The sequence below is a fragment of the Oncorhynchus mykiss genome, chromosome 2 (assembly GCF_013265735.2).
Source record: "Oncorhynchus mykiss isolate Arlee chromosome 2, USDA_OmykA_1.1, whole genome shotgun sequence".
Taxonomy (NCBI): domain Eukaryota; kingdom Metazoa; phylum Chordata; class Actinopteri; order Salmoniformes; family Salmonidae; genus Oncorhynchus; species Oncorhynchus mykiss.
In genome coordinates this window covers 13,604,215-13,624,326 of record NC_048566.1, presented here as the reverse complement: position 1 = coordinate 13,624,326, position 20,112 = coordinate 13,604,215, and the positions used below count along the sequence as shown (strand labels likewise).

General features: G+C 43.5%; 1 protein-coding gene and 1 long non-coding RNA gene across 2 annotated transcripts; one reads left to right on the top strand and one right to left on the bottom strand.

The window, feature by feature from the left end:
* Positions 1-354: 354 nt before the first annotated feature.
* Positions 355-20,023, bottom strand: LOC110520769 (unconventional myosin-Ie). The gene is made up of 27 exons (XM_036938470.1): positions 19,765-20,023; positions 17,067-17,204; positions 16,568-16,657; positions 13,647-13,741; positions 13,418-13,505; positions 13,222-13,311; positions 12,863-12,994; positions 12,646-12,780; positions 12,426-12,558; positions 12,115-12,311; positions 11,565-11,645; positions 8,384-8,470; positions 8,197-8,283; positions 7,879-8,046; positions 7,567-7,652; positions 7,381-7,462; positions 6,626-6,831; positions 6,253-6,397; positions 6,026-6,140; positions 4,374-4,543; positions 3,998-4,143; positions 3,747-3,893; positions 2,649-2,806; positions 2,464-2,538; positions 2,155-2,377; positions 1,816-1,991; positions 355-1,536 (listed from the first exon to the last, which is right to left on the bottom strand). Exons 1-27 carry the CDS (start codon positions 19,765-19,767, stop codon positions 1,460-1,462), a joined length of 3,330 nt encoding a protein of 1,109 aa, XP_036794365.1. The 5' UTR covers positions 19,768-20,023; the 3' UTR covers positions 355-1,459.
* Positions 10,220-10,702, top strand: LOC118937746. Its single transcript, XR_005035141.1, has 3 exons — positions 10,220-10,323; positions 10,358-10,495; positions 10,624-10,702. It is a non-coding gene; the product is annotated as an uncharacterized LOC118937746 (long non-coding RNA).
* Positions 20,024-20,112: the final 89 nt, after the last annotated feature.

Below are 20,112 nucleotides of genomic sequence, written 5' to 3'. Positions count from 1 at the left end.
GCTTCACATTTAAACACCCAGTGAAATATCTGTCTCGTTGTTCTATCTGTGGTAATATAGTTAGTTGTAAAAAACCATGGTAAGTAGTGTCGAGAGGTTTGTGATGGGATGCCGCTCATGCCAGAAGTGACTTTTAGTACCAGGTTAGGATAACTTACGCAGTTAGTTTAGGAGAATAGGTTAAGGTTATAAAAAGGGTTAGGGTGAGCTAAAATTATCCTGATGCAACTCAATAGTCACTTTGACATCAGTGCCATCCCTTCTAGACATGACCAGTGTCCATAGGCTGTAAAAAGAGTGTCATGGGACAATCTTTGGTGACCCCCCTCCCCCCAAAGAAACAACCCCTCAATATTTGATGGTTTACAATTCTTTTAATTTTTATGTCAACTGTCGACAAACAATCAACTGTCTTTTTTAACAGACTATCGCTGGGTAATAACATGTACCATGTAGCCTATTATAAAACATGGGAAATGGTAGGCTCTGTTAATGTCTTATATGGTTCATCATCATCTTAGGTAGATATTTCACAATTCTATATCAGTGAAGATCGGTAAGGCTGGGTTTACACAGGCAGCCCAATTCTAATTATTTTCCCATTAATTGGTCTTCTGGCCAATCAGACCAGCCCTTTTGCCGATAATTGGATAAAACATCAGAATTGGGCTGCCTGTGTAAACTCAGCCTTACAAATCTTCACTAATATAGAATTGTGAAATATCTACCTAAGACATGGATAATCACATAAAATACACAACTAATATATATTTTACAATATATATCTTGTCAAAAATGTTTTGTAATTACCCATTCTATCCCAACTCCACCTGAACTGAGATTATTATGGACATTTGGTCCTATGTATTAAACAAACGTGAAAGAGCAAATAAAACTAAGATTTATTTGAACACTCGAGGTAAATGGCTATAAAAAGATGCAGGATAAAACAAAACGTCTATTTGTTCAGTCTTTAAAAAAAGCTAACACATGCTAAAACAATAGATAAAATCCATTGATAAAAATTAGTAGTATTTGCACGTCAAACCATCTTTGGCAAAAATCATCGCATTCCCTTGTCTCGGACTCCAAAGAGAGATGGTATGGAGAAATGCTTTAATTATGCTTTTTTGTTTTGTCTCTGTAGTAATGCACTTGGTATGGTTGTAATTCTACTGTTGCCACCTGACTCCTTAATCTCATTGGACATGTCCCTCATCGCTCCAGTCTAGATCTTCTCTCATTGGACATGTCCCTCATCGCTCCAGTCTAGATCTTCTCTCATTGGACATGTCCCTCATCGCTCCAGTCTAGATCTTCTCTCATTGGACATGTCACTCATCGCTCTAGTCTAGATCTTCTCTCATTGGACAAGTCCCTCATCGCTCCAATCTAGATCTTATGTCCCTTGATCCAGTCTAGATCTTCTACCTTTAGACAAGTCCCTCATCGCTCCAGCCTAAATCTTCTTTACATAATTCCCAGGAAACATGCCTTCCCTCCCGCGAAGACGACCGTACCACCAGCCTGATGGATCTGGAGGGAGGATGGGTGAGAAAACGGTCAATCTAGCCATTATAGACTATATAGCCCTTTTCTATCCTCAGAGGGAATTACAGGTGAAGCACAGGAAGACTGCATCACAGTTGAACATGTGGTTATAGTATACCTTTAATAATGCTACAATAATAGCAGTATATAATATGTAGCAGTACTTATAGTATATGACTAATAGCAGTTTTATACTATTGTAATTAATATACTCAGTTTATATAAATATAACTTCAGAGATGATCTACTGTAAGAGTTTAGTACCTTCAGTGAGGATTTCAATGACATCCTCCGCGTTGAAGCTCAGCTCATCAGTGTCCTGGGCGTCGTAAGCATACAGCGCTCGGCATTCAGGGGAGCGAGGCTTGGGCTTGGGGGCAGGCTTGGGGCGGCCCGCTCCTGGGGAAGGCTTGACCTCCTTCGAGCGTCTACGATGAACACTGAGCGAAATTGGGAGGAGAGAAAGAGAGATTTAGAAAAAGTGCCTTTCTTGGTTTACAGTATATAATACCATTTTAGTTTTTTTTTTAAACACCAGCAACAACAGGAAGAATATCAATTTTAACAACCTAACAAGTATTCAAACAGGACCTGAGAACTCACCCAGCCACTCCCTGGTCAGGCACGTTCATGAAAGCGGTGTCTGCCTGGCTCTGGTTGTTGGAGTGGTTGTTAGTCTGCCGGGACCTCTGTTGTCGGGGTAGTGTAGGCTGCTCCATACTGGACTGCCGGCGGAGCAGAGAGACCCTGGACGAGGGTGGCCCACCCCGCTGACCACCACCCCGCTGACCACCACCCCCACCTCGGCCTCTGCTCCTGGGGGCGCCTGAGACAGATGAGGGAGATGTTGAGTCAGGTCAAAAGTGAAATGAGTGCCATCATTGGAGAGGCTCAGATATCTAGTTCTCTCACCTTGTGACTGCTGTCCTGAGCCTGGAGTCTGGTTTCCCATGTAGCGACTTTTCCTGTTGTCCCTGCGGGTCGGTCCTGGGGAACAAATGACAAAAAGGTGTGATGTGTCTGAAATGCTATGGGACGGTTGCAGACTCAGATTAGGCCTACTAATAGAAGTCTCCATTCAAAGTGCTTGGACTCACTGGAGTTCTTTGGGAGCCCGGGTCCGATGGTGACTATGAGGACTTTGCTGCTGGGCTTCACAACCGCCTCTTCTCCTTGGCCCGCCTGGAACTGGATCTGCCTGGAGCCAGCAGCAGAGAACGGCCCCCAACCTCCCTTCTTCACCTTAAACTCCAGTCTAAACGAGGAACGGAGAGGGGAGAGAGAAGCGCAATGGGTTAAGATATGGCTTAAAAGACTCAAACTGGATAACTTTTGCGTTATGTATCTTTGAGATTATTCATGATCGTTGACGTAAAGCATGACACTGGTATGTTTTAAGGGGAAATCAGCAGTTGCAACATCCCTTTTTGGACTTATAAATTAATGATTTAATTGATTCTCTAAGAATATAATAATTTAGCTTGGCGTCTCCCGCCAAAATGTTTAAAGGCCCTCCACTTGGCCGCAGGTCTTGCTGTTTTAAAGCAAATTTGGTACAATTCTCCACATTTTGCCAGGGCTTATGCCATGTTCTTATGCTATCTGGGTGACACAAACATTATAACATCACAGCGAGACCCATGCCATGTTCTGACTCAAACATTATAACATCACAGCGAGACCCATGCCATGTTCTGACTCAAACATTATAATATCACAGCGAGACCCATGCCATGTTCTGACTCAAACATTATAATATCACAGCGAGACCCATGCCATGACATCTTTGGAATTTTAGATTCTCCCTGACTGTCTAGTTTTCATTTTGGTGGTTGATCTTATAAAGATACAGCTCCATCATCTTTTATACATACTTTATATGTGGTTTTAGTCATTTAAGTTGCTGATAAATCAATACACTGCAGTCAGAACCCAAAGTATAGGCTTACTTTACTCCAATGTTTGTATACAAAGTAAATGTAAAACTGTATAGCCTCAAAACATGGTTAAAGCTATCTTCATGATATCATGGATGATCAGTCCTTGCATCCATATCGGTCTATGAGAGAGTGGTTTTATTTCTCCAGCCCCATCCCTCCGCTTTTTATAGAAAACTACTGTTATGGTTTCAACTGTTTAACAGTAAGACCCCACTGATTGGTCTAAGGCTAAGCTCAGAGTAAAGACTGACTGACAGGTTGTTGAACTTGAGCGGTAGCTTCCTCTGGGTCTTCTCATCATAACGTTTGTAGAGCAGACTGAGGAACTCCGTCTTGAAGATGCACTGAAGGACACTGTCGTAATGCTCCTCGTGGATGATGAAGAAGTCATCCTGCAGGGTGCTGAGGGAGGAAAGGAGACATCTTTTCAATGAAACGCCCATTTCTACTACTGTGCATCATGACCATCAACTGGTATAACACTTCCAGAGTATCTAAACCGGCACCTGAGAGAGACTGACTGAATCTTCTCCACTTCTATCTGTCTCTTCAGAACCTCGTGGATCTGTCCCTTATCTGGTCCCTGCTTCACCTTCTCCCGACCAATCAGATACAGGAACTTAGGGGTCAGGATGAGGTCACGCTTCACAGTCTGCAAGATGGAGAGAGGGATATTATATAACTTGTTGCTATTATAGGCTTACTGACCAGGAACCACAATATATAGGGGGTTCATTGAGCAGACAAGCATTGGCACTATCCACCAAACCGTTGAGGGAGTAGAAACACTGTCTTGTCTATTTAACATGAATAACAATAGCATTATGCGTTCTGTGACAATGTTAATGTTGGTTTGTTACTGTGGTCATACTTGACTCTTACCCTAAACCTGCGGTCATATTTGGCAACCACATCTGCAAAATCGATCTTCTCCCGGCGGCCCACGAACTGCCGGATCTCGGGGTGGTTGTCGGTGCCGATGTAGTCGCCCACAAAGTTCCTGTTGAGGCTGTTCCTCCTCCTCTCCTTCTTATTCAGTAGGATGTCTGAGGCTACAGGACACGACACAGTGTGATACAGTACTGAACTGACACGACACAGTGTGACACAGTACTGAACTGACACGACACAGTGTGATACAGTACTGAACTGACACGACACGACACAGTGTGACACAGTACTGAACTGACACAGTGTGACACAGTACTGAACTGACACGACACAGTGTGACACAGTGCTGAACTGACAGGACACAGTGTGACACAGTACTGAACTGACACGACACAGTGTGACACAGTGCTGAACTGACAGGACACAGTGTGACACAGTGCTGAACTGACAGGACACAGTACTGAACTGACAGGACACAGTGTGACACAGTACTGAACTGACAGGACACAGTGTGACACAGTACTGAACTGACAGGACACGACACAGTGTGACACAGTGCTGAACTGACAGGACACAGTACTGAACTGACAGGACACTACAGTGTGACACAGTACTGAACTGACAGGACACAGTGTGACACAGTACTGAACTGACACGACACAGTGTGACACAGTGCTGAACTGACAGGACACAGTACTGAACTGACAGGACACTACAGTGTGACACAGTACTGAACTGACAGGACACTACAGTGTGACACAGTACTGAACTGACAGGACACTACAGTGTGACACAGTACTGAACTGACAGGACACGACACAGTGTGACACAGTGCTGAACTGACAGGACACAGTACTGAACTGACAGGACACTACAGTGTGACACAGTACTGAACTGACAGGACACAGTGTGATACAGTACTGACCTGACAGGATACAGGGCTTAACATATACAGTAGATATAGTGCACTATTATACAGTACTGAACTGACAGGATACAGGGCTTAACATATACAGTAGATATAGTGCACTATTATACAGTACTGACCTGACAGGAAACAGGGCTTAACATATACAGTAGATATAGTGCACTATTATACAGTACTGAACTGACAGGATACAGGGCTTAACATATACAGTAGATATAGTGCACTATTATACAGTACTGAACTGACAGGATACAGGGCTTAACATATACAGTAGATATAGTGCACTATTATACAGTACTGAACTGACAGGATACAGGGCTTAACATATACAGTAGATATAGTGCACTATTATACAGTACTGACCTGACAGGATACAGGGCTTAACATATACAGTAGATATAGTGCACTATTATACAGTACTGAACTGACAGGATACAGGGCTTAACATATACAGTAGATATAGTGCACTATTATACAGTACTGACCTGACAGGATACAGGGCTTAACATATACAGTAGATATAGTGCACTATTATACAGTACTGACCTGACAGGAAACAGGGCTTAACATATACAGTAGATATAGTGCACTATTATACAGTACTGAACTGACAGGATACAGGGCTTAACATATACAGTAGATATAGTGCACTATTATACAGTACTGACTGTACATGACAAAAAGCTGATTCCCACAGAGAGAAACCATACCTTACCTTCCTCTCTCATCTTGACGTACTTGCGGACGGCGATGTGTTTGCGCCAGGCCTTCTGGATGGCCCGAGCATATCCGTTATATTTCCTTTCCCTCATCTCCTCCAGCAAGAACAACTACAGAAACATATTTCACAATACTTCTATAAATGATCATCTTTATAGTAAGAAGAACCAGACTGTTATGTGTCAGTATAGAGGTTTTCTAGGTAACGAGAGAAAGACGTACTGATTCTGGGGCCTTGATGAAGATCTTAGTCTTTCCCAGCTGGTACTGGTCCTGGTCCATGTTGACAGAGTGGAGGAGGTGCAGAACCCCCTTCCTCTCCTCCCCTGTCCACCGGGGCCATGTCTCCCTGGTCAGGATGGCGTACCTGTAGGACCACACAAAGCCATTTTACTGGACTGGCAGAATGTCCTCAAGTCATGCATACATTTTTTAAATAGATGGAAACAAAGTATTGGGTGGAATTCATTCAGATCAAGCCAAACGCTGATTAAAACAACATGAACAAATACATTTGTACTGATGTTTGAAATCTGTGAAGCAAGCATGGAAATCCATCTCTTGGACCCCTGACCCCTATGACCTTAGGGCTCACCTCTGCAGGAACTTGGCGAAGGCTCGGCGGAATGCGTACCCGGCGCGGCGCACACGAATGTTCTCCCGCAGGCCCAGGTACTCCACCTGGTGTTTGGCCCGAGTGTCCTCCCAGTCCCGAGGCTTCTTGGTCTCGTTGGGCTTGATACAGCGGATGTAGTGGGGGGTGCACTTCATCAGGGTCTGGACCAGGTTGTTGGCTTGTTTCTGAAGGACATGGAGGTTCAAATCACAGCTTGGTAGCACAGACCAGGCGCTCAGAGTAGTAAACAGACTGATGGAAGAAAATATATCCCCGTACAATAACACATACAGTGACCCGTGGCCAGGATGTTATGGAAGACAGGGGGTGGGAGTCACTCATCTGAGATTGGACTGGCATGTCTGTTTCCATAGCAACAATAATACTTAGTGGACAGATTTACATAAACATAACTGGTATGGTAGTATCTGTGGGGAAGGAATGGGATTGGTGGGATAATGAGCAGCAGTGCTTACAGTGTGTGGGTCTTTCCTCACTGGTTATTTGGACAAATCACGATTTCGCAGGTGTTAACATCTTTCGAATTTTGGGAGGGGACATTTGGCCCGTAGACAGAGGGTTCCGCTCCTCGTTCCTGTTCTGCTGCTCGTTCTACCATCTCTTCTCTTCACACGTATGGACCCAGAACTTAATCAATCAGCTGACCAATTACGTGAGACTTTGTTCTGGGTCTACAGAGATTATAGTAGCACACAACCGTGTCAGATCCTTACCTTGATCTTGCTACTGGCGGTGGTAGGACGGCCCTTTTTCTCTGCCTCTAGGTTTTCTGGGAAAAGGGTTTTTATGAAGGCACTGCCCAAACACAGACAGACAGAGAGAGAGAGAGAGGCTGGTCAGTGGCAGACTATGTAATTATCATATAGTATACCTATTATAACATGTCTCACTACACTTACAATTCACTGCTCTGCATCAGCTCAATGATGTCGTTGAAGAGCACATCTCTGTTCCTCTCACAGAAGCCACTGACATCATAGGACACCTGAGAGAGAGAGAGAGAGAGAGAAGCTATCAGTCTTTCATTTCAGCATTTTCCCTCTAACACATTTGGATATTTAGGATATGTGGGCTCCATGTTCTTCAAACCCCCACCAGGGGGCAATGTACCAAATTAAATCAAAGAGCTGTAATCTTTGGAATGTTGGATCAGGTTGCGATGAGGATGCATTGTAAAAGGCCCATAGTGTTGTACTGTATGGTGTCCGTACTTTGCCAGCGTAGTGGTGCACTATGAAGCCTTTATTCCAGCTGTTGAAGTGCTCATGGGAGCTGATTCCCGCTTGTAGCTTCTGGATCAGGGTCTGGTCTGCACCCTCCCCCTTAGCATGCATGGTGGCACACACATCGTCCAAGATACTCATGATGCCTGGGGGGTTCTGGGTAATAAGAACAGGGTATATCAAGAACTGTACCACACACACACACACACACAACATCTACTGGTACTGTAACTAGTTCACCTGAATTACAGGCAAAATGGCCGGTCAACTTCAGCACTACAGCAATGGCCAAATATGATCACTCACCAGTTTGGACTCAATGAGGTCACACACGATTTTGTTGTTAAAGTACTCGATCGGCGTCCACTTGATCCCTTCCTGCACATATTCTTCCTACAAGAAACAACGTCAGTATCTGGGAAAACAGGCCAAAGTAATGTAGACCTATCACAAGACGAAAGAGTGAAACAGGTAATGTAGAGTTATAACTTACCTGCTCAGCTTTTAACGTGAGCTCAATGAAAATCTGCTGCAGCTTCTCATTCACAAAGTTGATGCAGAACTGCTCAAAGCCGTTTTTCTATTAGTGTTAAATAGAGATGTGAAGGAAAATGTTATGTTTGTGCTTTTCTAATAACCAATTCGACTGGGTTGATGCAAGTTACTGGTGGATCATGCCTGGGAGGAATCCTCACTATCAGTATAAGCAATGTGGCAGTACGCCCACAACCTTGTTTTGAGAAAGGAATATCTCAGTTTCAAGGTGTCAGCTTGGAGAGAAGAAGCCTTGTGAGGTATTGGTCGGTCACAAGCATGAACCAAAAGTTAATGATGAATGAATAATAAATGAGCTAAATCATGCAAATATAAGGTGACTGTGTAAGCAGTATATAAGAGACCCAACGGGACTGCCCCGGCAGACATAATACTTGGTGCATTTATTTGTTGGAACCTCTCCAGCTGGATGATAATAAAGAATCATTCATTTAAGGTTGACTTCAGGTGTCCCTGGTGGTCATTCCCACAACAGAGAGCATACGTAAAGTTAACGATTTTGTATGAATAAAAAGCAGTAACAATTCAACGTAACTGGAGGTGGCAATTAGGTGTGCAGGACACATGTGATTAGGTGTGCAGGACACATGTGATTAGGTGTGCAGGTCACGTGTGATTAGGTGTACATGTGTACATGTGATTAGGTGTACATGTGTACATGTGATTAGGTGTGCAGGACACGTGTGATTAGGTGTGCAGGACACGTGTGATTAGGTGTGCAGGACACGTGTGATTAGGTGTACATGTGTACATGTGATTAGGTGTACATGTGTACATGTGATTAGGTGTACATGTGTACATGTGATTAGGTGTGCAGGACACGTGTGATTAGGTGTGCAGGACACGTGTGATTAGGTGTGCAGGACACGTGTGATTAGGTGTGCAGGATACGTGTGATTAGGTGTGTAGGATACGTGTGATTAGGTGTGCAGGACACGTGTGATTAGGTGTGCAGGACACGTGTGATTAGGTGTGCAGGATACGTGTGATTAGGTGTGTAGGATACATGTGATTAGGTGTGCAGGATACGTGTGATTAGGTGTGCAGGATGTTGTTAGGACATATGTGATAAGGTGTGCAGGATACGTGTGATTAGGTGTACAGGATACGTGTGATTAGGTGTGCAGGATGTTGTTAGGACATATGTGATAAGGTGTGCAGGATACGTGTGATTAGGTGTACAGGATACGTGTGATTAGGTGTGCAGGACACATGTGATTAGGTGTGCAGGACACATGTGATTAGGTGTGCAGGATACGTGTGATTAGGTGTGCAGGATACGTGTGATTAGGTGTGCAGGATACGTGTGATTAGGTGTGCAGGACACATGTGATTAGGTGTGCAGGACACATGTGATTAGGTGTGCAGGACACATGTGATTAGGTGTGCAGGACACATGTGATTAGGTGTGCAGGATACGTGTGATTAGGTGTGCAGGATACGTGTGATTAGGTGTGCAGGACACGTGTGATTAGGTGTGCAGGACACGTGTGATTAGGTGTGCAGGACACGTGTGATTAGGTGTGCAGGATACGTGTGATTAGGTGTGCAGGACACATGTGATTAGGTGTGCAGGACACATGTGATTAGGTGTGCAGGACACATGTGATTAGGTGTGCAGGACACGTGTGATTAGGTGTGCAGGACACGTGTGATTAGGTGTGCAGGATACGTGTGATTAGGTGTGCAGGATACGTGTGATTAGGTGTGCAGGATGTTGTTAGGACATATGTGATAAGGTGTGCAGGACACATGTGATTAGGTGTGCAGGACACATGTGATTAGGTGTGCAGGACACATGTGATTAGGTGTACATGTGTACATGTGATTAGGTGTGTAGGACACGTGTGATTAGGTGTGCAGGACACGTGTGATTAGGTGTGCAGGATGTTGTTAGGACATATGTGATAAGGTGTGCAGGACACATGTGATTAGGTGTGCAGGACACATGTGATTAGGTGTGCAGGACACATGTGATTAGGTGTACAGGTCACATGTGATTAGGTGTGCAGGTCACATGTGATTAGGTGTGCAGGTCACGTGTGATTAGGTGTACATGTGTACATGTGATTAGGTGTGCAGGTCACGTGTGATTAGGTGTACATGTGTACGTGTGATTAGGTGTGTAGGACACGTGTGATTAGGTGTGCAGGATGTTGTTAGGACATATGTGATTAGGTGTGCAGGACACATGTGATTAGGTGTGCAGGACACGTGTGATTAGGTGTGCAGGACACATGTGATTAGGTGTGCAGGATACGTGTGATTAGGTGTGCAGGATACGTGTGATTAGGTGTGCAGGATACGTGTGATTAGGTGTGCAGGACACGTGTGATTAGGTGTGTAGGACACGTGTGATTAGGTGTGTAGGACACGTGTGATTAGGTGTGTAGGACACGTGTGATTAGGTGTGCAGGATACGTGTGATTAGGTGTGCAGGATACGTGTGATTAGGTGTGCAGGATACGTGTGATTAGGTGTGCAGGACACGTGTGATTAGGTGTGTAGGACACGTGTGATTAGGTGTGCAGGACACGTGTGATTAGGTGTGTAGGATACGTGTGATTAGGTGTGCAGGATGTTGTTAGGACATATGTGATTAGGTGTGCAGGACACGTGTGATTAGGTGTGCAGGACACGTGTGATTAGGTGTGCAGGATGTTGTTAGGACACATGTGATTAGGTGTGCAGGATACGTGTGATTAGGTGTGCAGGATACGTGTGATTAGGTGTGCAGGATGTTGTTAGGACATATGTGATTAGGTGTGCAGGACACATGTGATTAGGTGTGCAGGACACATGTGATTAGGTGTGCAGGACACATGTGATTAGGTGTACAGGTCACATGTGATTAGGTGTGCAGGTCACATGTGATTAGGTGTGCAGGACACGTGTGATTAGGTGTACATGTGTACATGTGATTAGGTGTGCAGGTCACATGTGATTAGGTGTGCAGGACACGTGTGATTAGGTGTACAGGACACATGTGATCTTCAACTAAATGATATGGTCTAACAGCCTATAGGTAGAAATCTTTATGTATACAGTGTTAAAGGAAATGAAGCCTAGTCCAACAGAAGAAGTGGAACTCCTGTATGAGGAAGCACAGAAATATCCACCTGGAAGATTTCAAAGCCATAGATGTCCAGCACCCCAATATTGAATTCCTCATGGTCTTTCTGTATGGCTTTGTTGATAGACTGGGGGAGTGGAGAGAAGAAAGAAATCTATGAAGAAGTTGAATTGCTAGTCTATATTTTCATCATACAGTACTACAATAAAATAAGGTGTCATGGTCATAGCAACAGTACTGCAGTAAACCTCTTGTGAGACAACAGGACAGAACATGTGTAAGCTGTGCTGCCTCCCTGCTGCTCCCATCTCTAGACGTGTTCTGTCTTGTGTGGCTCCCAACCCAGCAGTCAAAAGACAAACAACTGGACAAGGATTCAGACAGCAAGTCCAATACATGTTCCGATAAGAGAGATGCCTCTTTGTAGTGATTGTGAACATGGCCATGCTTTGCTGTTAAATGGCCATGGCCATGCTTTGCTGTTAAATGTTCCCTCTACTAGTTAATCAGTCAAAATATACTGTAGGTGAGCAAATTGATGAGGATAAACGGAACCTCACTGACAGGTTCCTTCTGAAATTAAAATGGACACTTACATCCACAAGAAAGTCAAACAGGCGTGAGTAGAGGGCTTTGGAGAGGGCGTCCCGTGTGAAGGAGGCCTGCTCTGTGTTCAGAGTGACAGCGATGCTCTCCGTCTTGCCTCCCCACTTGCTGTCCATGATCCGGCTGGTCAGCTTGTTTTTCAGACCCTCCTGGGAGATTCCCAACAGGTAGGCCGGGAACGCCAGGACTGCCGGAACATGGAGGAGGGGAAGTGATATAGGACAGCGAGAGAGATCACAAGTGCAAAGAGGGTATAGGATAGGGGTTGGTTTGGGATTGTGTGTGTGTGTATGTAACTCACAGTCCTCACTCTCCACCACAGCGTAGTTTCCCTCCTCTCTGAAGGCGATGTTACCCAGATGCAGGATGCCTGCTACGATCTGCATCACCATGTCCTGATCATCTACAGACAGGCCCACCACTGACATGGCCTCCTAAAACACAGACACACAATGAAGACAAACTGCCTCTCTATACACGTGAAAAAGAGAGAAAGAGAGAAAGAGAGAGAGAGAGCTCACCATGGTGTCAGAGAATTCCTTCTTATCGTTGACATCCTCCACGGTGTAGGTGCCAGACTGGTTCAGGTAGAGGTAGTAGTCAGGTGTGGTGACACCAAGGTTCTCCCTCATCTCTTTAGTGGCGCCCCCCAGGAGCTAAGGGTCAGAGGTCATTAGGTCAAAGGTTAATTAAGTGACGGAATTCTCTCCATAATTAGTTATTGTTATTCTGTCCCACCTGGTAGTAGATGTGGAAGTTCCTCTCTCCCTGGTTCTGTGACACCACCCTGGACTTCTCCAACAGGAAGTTGGAGATCTTCCCTCCGTCTGGCTCTCCTCCACGGCTGAACTGGATCTCAAAGTACTTCCCCTGTGGTAAAAACGGACAGTGATTAAGGTTCCTTGTCCAGATAAGGCCTAAACCAGGAATGCAACAACAAAGCTCCACCTACAATCCTCCCTATTGCTTCACCTATCTGGTCCCATCATCTCTGCCAATGGGAGTGAATGGCAGAAGGCCACAACATTTTGGAATGAAATGCACCCCTAATTCCTTATCCATTCTATCGGTATTCCCAGATTCCCGGTTCTACTCACAAAGCGACTAGAGTTATTGTTGCGCACAGTCTTGGCATTCCCAAAGGCCTCCAGGAGAGGGTTGGATTGGAGGATGATGTCTTTTACGTGCTGTGAAGAAGAAGAAGAAAGGAGAACAGATGAACCCACTAATATGTGTCTGAGAAGAAGAAATGAGAGAATGGAAGGGAGCATTAGTCAAATGTATCCCCTATACCTGGACTTTGGGACCTCCGCCCGACACCTTGGAGATGTAACCCATTATGTATTTAGCTGCTACAGTCTTTCCTGCTCCACTCTCCCCACTGCAAAGACAACGGAAAGCTTTGGGAAACACCCTAACTCATTGTGATGGTATCCCATTGACAGAATGCATGGTTTATGTGACAGTTCAGGTTACAAGAAGTATAAAGTTTGATCTCTAGGACTGAGATGATTGGTCAGACCTGATGATGACACACTGGTTCTCACAGTCGATCATCATGTTGCGGTACATGTTGTCAGCCAGGGCATAGATGTGAGGGGGGTTTTCATACTGGGCCTGGAAAAGGAAGAGAAAGCATAGCGGTTAAGAGCATTGGGCCAATAATCAAAAGATCGCTGGTTCGAATCCCCACGCCGACAATCTGTCGATGTGCCCTTGACCAAGGCACTTAACCCTATTTGTTCCTGTAAGTCACTCTGGATAAGAGCACCTGCTAAATTACTAATTCGAAGAAAAAAAAAAAAAATATATATATATATATATATATGAGTGTCTTCTACAAGCCCTAGGTGACTTGCTATCAAACATCCAGCAGTTTACTTTCAACATGTATTTTATTTTGTCAGCTCGGTAAACAGCATTCACAATAGATGACGCTTCTTACTTACATGATGACGCTTCTTACTTACATGATGACGCTTCTTACTGACATGATGACGCTTCTTACTGACATGATGACGCTTCTTACTTACATGATGACGCTTCTTACTTACATTATGACGCTTCTTACTTACATTATGACGCTTCTTACTTACATGATGACGCTTCTTACTGACATGATGACGCTTCTTACTGACATGATGACGCTTCTTACTTACATGATGACGCTTCTTACTTACATGATGACGCTTCTTACTTACATGATGACGCTTCTTACTGACATTATGACGCTTCTTACTGACATTATGACGCTTCTTACTGACATTATGACGCTTCTTACTGACATGATGACGCTTCTTACTTACATGATGACGCTTCTTACTTACATGATGACGCTTCTTACTGACATTATGACGCTTCTTACTGACATGATGACGCTTCTTACTTACATTATGACGCTTCTTACTGACATGATGACGCTTCTTACTTACATGATGACGCTTCTTACTTACATTATGACGCTTCTTACTGACATTATGACGCTTCTTACTTACATTATGACGCTTCTTACTTACATTATGACGCTTCTTACTTACATTATGACGCTTCTTACTTACATTATGACGCTTCTTACTTACATTATGACGCTTCTTACTTACATGATGACGCTTCTTACTTACATGATGACGCTTCTTACTTACATGATGACGCTTCTTACTTACATGATGACGCTTCTTACTTACATGATGACGCTTCTTACTGACATTATGACGCTTCTTACTGACATTATGACGCTTCTTACTGACATGATGACGCTTCTTACTTACATGATGACGCTTCTTACTTACATGATGACGCTTCTTACTTACATGATGACGCTTCTTACTGACATTATGACGCTTCTTACTGACATGATGACGCTTCTTACTTACAATATGACGCTTCTTACTTACATGATGACGCTTCTTACTTACATGATGATGCTTCTTACTGACATGATGACGCTTCTTACTTACATGATGACGCTTCTTACTGACATTATGACGCTTCTTACTGACATGATGACGCTTCTTACTTACATTATGACGCTTCTTACTGACATGATGACGCTTCTTACTTACATGATGACGCTTCTTACTGACATTATGACGCTTCTTACTTACATGATGACGCTTCTTACTTACATGATGACGCTTCTTACTGACATTATGACGCTTCTTACTGACATGATGACGCTTCTTACTTACATTATGACGCTTCTTACTGACATGATGACGCTTCTTACTTACATGATGACGCTTCTTACTTACATGATGACGCTTCTTACTTACATGATGACGCTTCTTACTTACATGATGACGCTTCTTACTTACATGATGATGCTTCTTACTGACATGATGACGCTTCTTACTTACATGATGACGCTTCTTACTTACATTATGACGCTTCTTACTGACATTATGACGCTTCTTACTGACATGATGACGCTTCTTACTTACATTATGACGCTTCTTACTTACATTATGACGCTTCTTACTTACATGATGACACTTCTTACTTACATGATGACACTTCTTACTTACATGATGACGCTTCTTACTTACATGATGACACTTCTTACTTACATGATGACGCTTCTTACTTACATGATGACGCTTCTTACTTACATGATGACGCTTCTTACTTACATGATGACGCTTCTTACTTACATGATGACGCTTCTTACTTACATGATGACGCTTCTTACTTACATGATGACGCTTCTTACTTACATGATGACGCTTCTTACTTACATTATGACGCTTCTTACTTACATTATGACGCTTCTTACTTACATTATGACGCTTCTTACTTACATTATGACGCTTCTTACTTACATTATGACGCTTCTTACTTACATTATGACGCTTCTTACTTACATGATGACGCTTCTTACTGACATGATGACGCTTCTTACTTACATGATGACGCTTCTTACTTACATTATGACGCTTCTTACTGACATGATGACGCTTCTTACTGACATGATGACGCTTCTTACTTACATGATGACGCTTCTTACTTACATGATGACGCTTCTTACTTACTTACATTTACTTAAAAAAAGGCATTTACAAAAACTTCTGCAGTAGAATACATTGTCACATATTTGTAACGGAAGTGGTTAATGGAGTGTCTACTGGTCCCTCAGACCCGAGTGAAACCAAAGAAATGAAGGAGGCAACTGAGAAACAGGAAGCCTTGGGGTTATTCATTAACTCTGTGATTATGAGGTCAGGTAAACAATGGACAACTTAATGGCATTGAACAGATCATTTACATGATAGTGGGAATGTGGGAGGGCACACTTTGCATCACTTATTAATAAGCACCATTTTATACACTACAGTTTCTCCGTCTAGATCGAGAGATGCAAACAAATCCTGAAACTGGTAGGTAGGTAGGTGGGTGCAGCCAGCCAGCAGCAAGCCCAGTGGCTTTAGTAGTGTGTCTATTACTCACAGCTCCCTGGTAGAGCTCCACCTCTCTGTCGGTGAAGTAGGGCAGCTGTTTAAAGGGGTTGACAGAGATCAGCACCGACCCTATGTAGGTCTGAGGAAGACATGTTAAGAAGAACTTGAATATCCATCTAGAAGACACCACCGCCAGGGACCACAACAACGCTGACGTGGTTAGCTGTGATCACAGTGTTAGTCCCTAACGCTACATGGTGTACTGTAAATATGGTGGTTGAGACACAAACATATTACCCTTCCATGTTGCTCTACACTTTTTAAAGTATGTTATTAAGGTTAATCTCATAACAGGCTGATGTGGGTGAAGTGATCACACAGGTGTGTAGGTCCATAGGGCGTGCGTGTGTGTGTGTGTTTGTGTGTGTGTGTGTGACAGAGAGACCACGGTGTATGTACATCTACAAAGCACAGCAAAGCCTCAGTGTATTTGCCACATATAGCAGTGCGTGTCCTGGTTCTACTACTAAGTTGAAGCTGAAGGATACAAAGATGTAGTCGTCCATGTATCTCTTCTTGAGGTTGTCAGTGATGGCTTCCTCGTTGATCTTGGAGAGCAGGACCATGTCATCCACCCCGCTGATCTTAACATTCTGGGTCTGCCAGTGGTAGCGCTCCTTACTCCCCTGAGACAGAGAAACAGACAGAAAGAGAGGGAGATAGAAACTTATTGCAACCAGTCTGTGCAAATTCAAATTCGCTCTCTTTCCATTTCAACTCCTCTCCTCATCCATTAAGGAACACTCATATGTCCTCATTAACTGACTAAGGAGTGGGAGTTGGAAAGATCAGTGATGGGCTGGTAGCAGGGAAACTGAATATGCCGGAATCTGACATACCAACTACTTTACACAAGAGGCTGTGAGCTCTTCAAGATCGCATTGTGGAGTTCTGGAAATGTACAACGGTTTGTGTGGTGCAAATAGTAATGTCCGCACAGTGAACACCAGTGGTCACCAACCTTGTACACAATAAATGACATAAAAGTAGCAATCAATACACTTTTTAGACTGTGCTTGTTAGACTATGCTTGTTAGACTGTGCTTGTTAGACTGTGCCTGCCACAAATAAGCTGAATGTGTTATGACCATAAAGTAAAGAAACACAGTCTTCATACTCACCACACGACCATAAAGATGTTCCCACCATAACACATGTATTACACAATTACAGCAGCCTCTATTTCAAAAGAGGATGAAAACTATGATCATACTCAAACAGCTACAGAAATGTCTCAACCGTTGACGTGAATGTACTCACTCTTACCAAAATAACCTTGAATATTGCCATATTGACCACAAGTTGGTGAGGTGATGTCATAATATAGCTGTGTGCCTGCCAGGATGAATCAGAACACTATCATTTATGTATTATTTAAACTTGATTTAACTAGGCAAGTCACTTCATAACAAATTCTTAATGACAATGACGGCCTACCAAGACCAAGAGACAAACGTTTATGATTGAAATACCCTCGTCAATTCAGTGGTGTAAAGTAGTTGTCAAACACACATCACATTATACAAGGTGCTGAATGAGAAACTCTGCATATAAAAGAAACAGAAAGGCTAAGCAGCAATATAGTGTGTAGGCTGTAGGCTATAGGCTGTAGACCGTAGGCTATAGGCTGTAGGCTGTAGGCCGTAGGCTATAGGCTGTAGGCTGTAGGCTGTAGACCGTAGGCTGTAGGCTGTAGACCGTAGGCGGTGTTGTTTCTTCGTTCATTCACTGATGGTCAGATGGGCAAGAAGAGGCAATGCCACGAGAGAAATACCTTGTGATTTATCAGTCATGAATCACCATGACAGACAGATGGTTTGAGTATTGCAACAGACAGTCCAGTTCTCGTAGAACAGTCATGCGTCTGTGGAATTTCTAACAAGGAACCAAACAGGTCACAGGGTGAATACCAGCAGTGGTTTGTTCCCCTTTTCTCTAACTTGATCAGTACTGATAAAAACTAGATCGGGAGAGGAAGAATATTCTGTCACGTTGTCCTTCTGAATGTGTCCAACCAATACAGAGTCCCGATGTTGAATCCCAAAGTTATGACCAGGTATAATTTTGTATGCATGACATCACAGGGGTCTGTCCCCCGTGGACCTCAAATCTTCCTATCCTGATTTGTCTACATTCCTTTTCCCTCCTAGGGCCTGTTCAATGGGGATAACCCTGCCCAGACACGTTGCTCCTGGTTGATTCATTTGAATCAGCTTCACCTGCAGTTTGACAGGGAAACAATTTTGCTAGCTGAGTGCAGTAACATTTAGAGGCAAAACATTTACTATAGTAGCATAGCCACGGGAAGTAATTGGGAGTTGGGGGTATTGTTTGTGGAGGTGGACAGGGTGGCAGCAGAGAACAATGTTTTGCATGCTCTAATTGGTCCACTAATACAGGATTATTAAAGGCCCAGCGCACTACTTTTGTGAGAGAGAAGAAAAAATAAAGAAACCATTATTTATTATGATTTTTCAGTGGGTGCTGCAGAACCCTCAGCACCCCTACTCTCTGTGGCTATGTGTAGTAGACTACGGGTATGCCTAGGCTGTGATTTAGGTGTGCATGCAATGACCTCTGGGAAAAGTGTATGCCCAGGCTAGTCGTGTGTTTCCATCTGTGGGTAGGCCTAAACGTTGTGCCTATTCCAATGTTATTATATACTATAGCCCCCTTTCCTTGTCACCTTTCCTATAACCTAGCACCACTGATCATGACTTGACAGGTGGAAGCAGCACTAAGGTGAAAACCTGTCCATACTTTTCAGTTATTGGAAAGGAGTTCAAGGAGTACTGGGACATTTGAGGCAATAGTCTACTGATTGAATCAAATGTAGACACTGTCTACCTGTTCACAAGGAAGTCTGTGCAAAAGAAAAATGCGCAGACTTACTAATATTTACGTCGTGTGGATCCAACAGTGCCAGTTGTTTAAAGTTAGTGATTTATGAATCAAAGAACGGACAGCGCCTTTTCAAGCTCCGGTCAGGCATCCAAGGATATTTGTCGACAATCCTTGTCATCCACCAGGTTTCTGTATCACAAACACTAGGCAATTGGACTTGTTGGCTCAAGGAAATATTCTCCAGTCGGGAGAACATCACGAGTAGGCTAAACATTCGATGAATGATGTTTAAATTATTTTCGGTGTGTAGTTGGTGATTGAGAAAAAGTATAGGTTACTTACCATTTTAACTTGATATTACTTCCTGATTGAGAAATCCAACTTACACGGAAAGCTTGAGGAGCTAAGCAAGGAGTGTCACGAGCTCAGGTGAAACTCAAACGTAATATCATACTTATAAATCTAAAGAGGGTTCATTTAATTGTCGGTATTATATGCTGTTTTCTATCAATGTAAAAACTTTCACCCGGTGCTTCAACGTTGATTGAATAGCCTAGCCTGACTTCTTCTAAGGAGGTGGGGTCAGTTTGTAAGTAATTTAAACATTTGCTTAATAGCGGAAGTGTGGACAGGTAAGGGAATACCTCTGCAGTTGGCATTATGGTGTTTTTTAAAGCCTATCACCCAAGT

What these genes read in the sequence shown, in the direction of transcription:
- LOC110520769 (XM_036938470.1), bottom strand. An exon ending in ACATGGACGACTACATCTTT is followed by an intron (nt 16,658 to 17,066) that starts GTATCCTTCAGC and finishes TGTCTTCCTCAG; the next exon opens with ACCTACATAGGGTCGGTGCT. An exon ending in CGTCAAGATGAGAGAGGAAG is followed by an intron (nt 4,544 to 6,025) that starts GTAAGGTATGGT and finishes CGTGTCCTGTAG; the next exon opens with CCTCAGACATCCTACTGAAT.